Source organism: Giraffa tippelskirchi, chromosome 1 (genome assembly GCF_054371585.1).
Source record: "Giraffa tippelskirchi isolate mGirTip1 chromosome 1, T2T-mGirTip1v1.2.pri, whole genome shotgun sequence".
NCBI classification, from domain to species: Eukaryota; Metazoa; Chordata; class Mammalia; order Artiodactyla; family Giraffidae; genus Giraffa; species Giraffa tippelskirchi.
Window position 1 is genome coordinate 4,679,306 of NC_137275.1, and position 6,000 is coordinate 4,685,305.

At 53.5% G+C, this 6,000-nt stretch overlaps 1 protein-coding gene across 1 annotated transcript in view; it reads left to right on the top strand.

Annotated features, from left to right (window-relative positions):
- The window catches only part of LOC145543708 (epididymis-specific alpha-mannosidase-like), a 38,955-nt gene extending 33,609 nt beyond the window's left edge, over window positions 1–5,346 (top strand). The window contains exons 16-20 of the mRNA XM_081586178.1: window positions 360–497; window positions 1,371–1,378; window positions 1,934–2,038; window positions 3,115–3,235; window positions 5,108–5,346. Coding sequence (XP_081442304.1) covers window positions 360–497; window positions 1,371–1,378; window positions 1,934–2,038; window positions 3,115–3,235; window positions 5,108–5,205 — 470 coding nt within the window. The 3' untranslated portion in view covers window positions 5,206–5,346. The remainder of the gene's footprint in view (window positions 1–359; window positions 498–1,370; window positions 1,379–1,933; window positions 2,039–3,114; window positions 3,236–5,107) is intronic.
- Window positions 5,347–6,000: the final 654 nt, after the last annotated feature.

A 6,000-nucleotide genomic window follows, 5' to 3' on the forward strand; every position in this document is an offset into this window, starting at 1 on the left:
CTCCCGGAAGAGGAGGGCTGAGTCCATCTGGGCAGAGGCAGCGAAAGATGACAGCACGGGAGCTGGCGTCTGAGACTTGTTCACAGAGCAGGTCTCTGTGTGAACTTTCTGCAAGTTCTGGAAGAAATGGTGTCTTCTCTCTGGTCCCATCTCCCAGTCTGCAGTATGAACCGGCTGGACCAGAGATTCACGGCAGGCTGGGGCTTTTGCACCAACAGGTGCTTCAGGCTGCCTGCCCTGTGGGCCACAGGCGGGAGGGAGTGAGATCAGATGAAGTGGGGGACTTAGTGTGGCGAGCTGTGAGTGCCAGGAGGAGAGTTTGGCCCAAAGCCTCTCCTTGTTGTCCATCTGCCTTGCAGAGACTGCCCGGCATGGCTCAGGTCCCTGGAAACAAGAGGCTGTGACGCTGCCCCCGAGTGTCCACCTGCAGATCCTCAGCATCCCCGGCTGGAAGTACAGCTCAAACCACACAGCGCACCTGCGGACTCTCCAGAAAGGTGCGGCAGGTGTTCAGGTGTCCAGACTCATTCCTTCCTCCACATGTAAGCCAGGTCCCCCAGCCCATCACTGGACAGAGGGGCTCTCCTCTGAGTCGTCCAGGCTCTGTGAGGTCACCTGTTCCCTTATCTGCCCAATGAGGGATCTGAGGCACACAGGGAGGCAGGTCTCCCTCAGCAAGCAGGAACAAGGTGGGTCTGGATAACATCAGATGCAGTGACTGTGTACAAAGGGAAGCCCCCAGCAGGTGATCAGGGAGGGCTTCCTGGAGGAGGAAACAACTGCTAGGAACCCATTATTCATATCAGCAAAGCGTTTGCTCCACCCTACCTACTCTGTTACACTCCGTGCATCTCAACGGCAGTCCTCCCTGTGCCTCAGCCACCCTCCTGCTCTCAGAGACCCACCAAGGGCTGGCATCTCTCAATGTAAGTGTCTGTGGAATAAGGAGAAGGAGGAAAAAGAGGCAGAGGCCAAAGGTCATCTTTGTCCCTCATAGAAGGGTGTTGCTGAGTGTGGCTCCACTCTGTAGATGCAAGTGGCTGGGCTGGTCAAGTCCATCCTGTTAGAGAGAGATTGGTGTAGACTGAGCCAGGGGAGCCATAGCCACAAGGGATGCCATGAGGCCTGCTGCCTCTCATGATGCTTGAAACGAGGAATCACCACCAGCGTGATCATTTCTATCATTATCATTATTGTCACCACCATCTTCATCACCATTATCCTCGTCAACTTCATGTTCTGCACCTAGAAGTCCTTCCCTGATTCCAGAGCTCCAGTCCCTAACCTCAGCACTTGAATGGAGACAAGAGACTTTGCAGACCTCTTAGGCTGCAGTAACAAGGAGCCCACACTGTCCTCCCACAGCACAGGTCATTTTGTCCCCGTGTTCTGTGGGATTGGCAGGATGGCTCTTCTCATTTGGTCTCAGAGGACCAGCAGATGGAGGCTATATTACAACACATTTTCTAGGTCTCGGTGGCAGAAATAAGCTTCTGTGAGACGTGACACATCACATTTGCGATGGTGCCTCGTCTTCAGGGTTACGAGGCCACACTCCCCTTCACAGGGGCCGGGTCAGAGAGAATGTTCCAGAGAACAGGAAGCTGGAGGGACAGGCCCAATGAGGACCTCACCAGTGAACAAGAACAAAGAACTTCAGACGTCAGCGCCAGCCCCAGTGTGGGTGGTGGGAGGCGGTAGCTTTGGCTGCACCTGGGTTGGAATCCTCCCCCCTCCTCCTTTATGCACACCAGCTGTGTGTCTGGGCAAGTGCCTGCCCCTCTCTGAGCCTTGTTTGTCTCATCTGCAAAGTGGGGCTGTGTTAGCTGCCTCCAAGGGAGGTTGAAGATGTGAAATGGAGGTGAGAGTGTAAAGTGCCAGGCAGAGACTGGTGTCCTCACGGCCACCATCCTTCTGTCCCTAAGACCGAAAGCACAAGGCCAAGGCAGACCTCCGCCGTGTCCTGCTGCGGCTCCAGCACCTGTATGAGGTGGACCAGGACCCCGAGCTGTCTCAGGCTGTGACGGTGAACCTGCAGGTAACTTGCCCCTCCTGTGTCCTGCTCCGATATCACTGAGTCAGGCCCCCAGGAGGAGGTGCCCTTAGGAGACAAACCTTGGTGTGTCTGCCCAGACTCAGATGGCACCTGGCAAATACAGCATCAGGGTGGTCTCACAAAGGAACCTGGGGGCCCCTCACTCTGACTCATGATGGTCTTCTGAATTTTTCCATCATGTAACACACATCTATTTTGTTTATCATTTTTTCTTGTAGTACATCTTCTTACACAACACAGAAGTTACATGCATAATAAGAAAATGAACAGATTCTTGCACAGACTCCCTACTGGGTGATCAGAGTCACACAGTCCAGGGGCGAGTCTGGGTGCCTCCTCTGGGCTTCGTGGGCCCCTGGGCTCTGGGCCTCAGTCTCCTCACCTGTAAATGGGGAGGAGAGAGTCTTTGCCCACAGGGATGCTGAGAGGCTGGGGTGGGATTGTCTGCAAACAGATGCCTGACACCTAGCACACCTGATGGGTGTCAGTGTCCCAGACCCTGATCTCTGTCCTCTCAAGCTGGCATCACCCTCAGGAGCAGAGGTAAAGGCAGAGGGCAGATGGTAGCAACACAAGGAGCCTGCCTCCACGTCTTCCCCTCCGCCAGCTCAGGGAAGCTCCTGCAGAACAACCCCCGCCCTTGGAGCAGCCGCCTGTCCTTCCTTCCCAGGAAGAGTGTTCACCGCATCCCCTCTGCCTAGAGGCTGGTTTGATGCTCATTCGGGAAAAGGGGATCCAGAACATAACTGACATCATCCCAGGACCACGCAGGGCTCCCCAGAGCATCGCAGAGAGACAGGCACTCGATGCTGGAGTGACTGAATGTGCCTGTCACCTGCTGGGTGTGCTGATCCAGCTTGGCACTGGGTGGTCAGCTTCCCCCAGCCTCAGTTTCTCATCTGTAAAATGGGACTGCCCCACCTCTAATAGGGACTTGCACTACAATGAATGTGGGGGATGCTGGGCCCTGGGCCCTGGTGTGGCCGCCCAGCTACATTGGATTCTCTGTTCAGATCTGGAGTCTGGGTGCTCACCCCTCCCTGTCCTCTGTCCTGCAGTCTGTGCTGCGGGGACTGGGCTCTGTGGTATCCGTGGAGGAGCGCTCGCTCACAGGGACCTGGGACGTGAGGAAGATGCAACGCTGGTCCTGGAGCACACGGGACCCTCACCGCCACAGAGGTTCGGATGCACTGGACCTGGCCCCACCCTTGGCCCCCAGCCTGACCCCCAGCCAGATCCCAGCTCTGCCCTTAAGGCCTGTGTGACCTTGAGCTGGCTGTCCTTCTCTGGGTCTCAGCCTTCCTGAATCAGCCAAAGAAGGTTGTAGACTCTAAGTTTCAGTTCAGTTTCCATCTGCCATGGCTCCACACAGAGTGTGTGTGTCCATGTGTGTGTGGCTGTGTGAGTGTGTGTGCACATGTACATTCAAGACCACACACCCCACCCAGGTCTAGATGAACCCAAGACTTGCATGTGTACCCCGAGGGGTTGTGATACCCTCCATGGTGTGCATTACACTGCACACCTGACATTTACTCCTGTGACCCCCAGGCTACTTCTTGCCTCCCAGGGTTTACCAGTGCTCACCCCTCCACCTGGTTTGCCTTTGACCTTCATCTGGACCAGCTCCTAGTCAGGCCCCCTCAGCTTCATGTCTGGGTCAGGTGCCTCCTCTGCTCCTCCTTCCTTGTCAGTTGGCTCTGACCTGTTTGTCTCTTCTTTGTCTACTGCACACAGCATAGTCTCGGTACGTAGGTAGACACCTCAGTTCAGTTCAGTCACTCAGTCATGTCTGACTCTTTGCGACCCCATGGACTGCAGCACGCCAGTCTTCCCTGTCCATCACCAATTCCCAGAGCTTACTCAAATTCATGTCCATTGAGTCAGTGATGCCATCGAACCATCTCATCCTCTGTCATTCCCTTCTCCTGCCTTCAATCTTTCTCAGCATCAGGGTCTTTTCCAATAAGTCAGTTCTTCACATCAGGTAGCCAAAGTATTGGAGTTTCAGCTTCAGCATCAGTTCTTCCAATGAATATTCGGACTGATTTCTTTAGGATTGACTTGTTTGATCTCCTTGTAGTCCAAGGGACTCTCAAGAGTTTTCTCCAACACCGCAGTTCAAAAGCATCGGTTCTTCGGCACTAAACTTTCTTTCTAGTCCAACTGTCACATCCATACATGACTACTGGAAAAACCAAAGCTTTCACTTGATGGACCTTTGCTGGCAAAGTAATGTCTCTGCTTTTTAACGTGCTGTCTAGGTTGTTCATAGCTTTTCTTCTAAGAAGCAAAGTGTCTTTTAATTTCAAGGCTGCAGTCACCATCTTCAGTGATTTTGGTAGACACCTAGCCAATGTATTATAGACTGGTGGAATGAAGGGTATTTAGTTGGCAAAAAAGGATGTAAGGAAGGAAGGAAAGTATGTGGATACAGGAAGATACACAATTGCATAATGGATGGATGAGAGATGAAGGAAGGAACATGGATGGATGATGTATGCATGAGTGGATGGATGAAAGGACAGATGGAAAGAAGTTGGACGTTTGATGGATGACTGGAGGTTGGATGGATTGACAACAATGGGTGGGTGGAGGAATTGGATTCAGGCATGTATGGATGGACGGATGGATGGATAGATGGTAGCATGTGTGGATGAATGGATGAACTACTTTCATCCCAAGTGTGAAGCCTAAACCCCAGGGTGTGTCTAAGGAGAGCCCATTGAGATCAAGGGCAGGGCCCCCTCATGGCCTCAGTGAGAAGGCTCTCAGGCACATATACAGGGCCACAACCCATGGAGATATGAGGCCAAGTGGGGCCAGGACCCCTGTACATGCCTTGACTGTGCTGTGCCCTCAGGGGAGGCCAGAAATGAAAGAGGCCCCCTGGCAGTGGAGTCCTGTCAAGAGGGGGCAGCTGAGGGCTGTGATCACAGTGGGAGCCACAGACGCAGCAGGAGCCATGTTGCGAGGGGGATGCTGGGAGGAGGGGACCTGGGGAAGCAGGTGGTCCAGGGGCCATGCTGGACAGACCCTCTCTGCTCCCAGGCAACTCCAGTCATCCCTCACCACCCCCAGGAGGCCCCGAGGTCACCATCTACCCGAAGGAGATCCGGACGTTCTTTATTCACTTTCAAGAGCGGTGAGCCCTTGGCAGATTCCTGGTCCCAGGACATAGAAAAGCAGCCTAGAGGGATGAGGGGAACAGCTGCCGATCTGGTGGGCTAATGGCAGGAAATGGATGGATGGGGAGTGTTCTGACTTCTTAAATAAAATCGCATTAAGGACCTGTGTCTTCCCCTGCCCACTGGAGCCAGCCCTCTCTCTCCTCTCCTGTCACAGACGGTGCCTTCACACACACTCACACTCACACTCCTGCTTCACCTGCAAGAGTCAAAGCCAGGAAGTTCTCCCAAAGACAGAAGGAATAATCCCCAGTGATACCAAAAGGCCTGCAGCCCTGCCAGATCTCAGCATGTCCACTACTGCATGCTGGGCACCCATCCCAGGGTGGCGACACCCGTGCAAGGGCCTGGCTTTGCCTACTGTACAGTGAAGGGAGCTGCCATGCCGGCTTGGTGTGTGGACCAAGCTGGGAGTCCAACCCCAGACTCCTCCCCTGCCCCAGGGCACACCTATCCAGCAAGAAGGCCCTGAAGCTCGGGTCACCAAAAGATGAAAGGAAACCACACAGCACGTGAAATGGAGGGCATGTAGTATAAGAATTATTAATGATAAGAAATGTGCACTCTCCTAGGAGTGTGCCCAAAGGATTAAAGCATTCAACCACCAAGAGCTAGTTCATGCATATTTAAGGCAGCATTATTCTCAAGGACAAAAGGTTGACCCAACTCAAATGTCCATTTAAGATACCTAGATACTGCGAAACTTTCCTTATGTACACAGTGGACCATTACACCACCATTCAGTTAAGTTCAGTT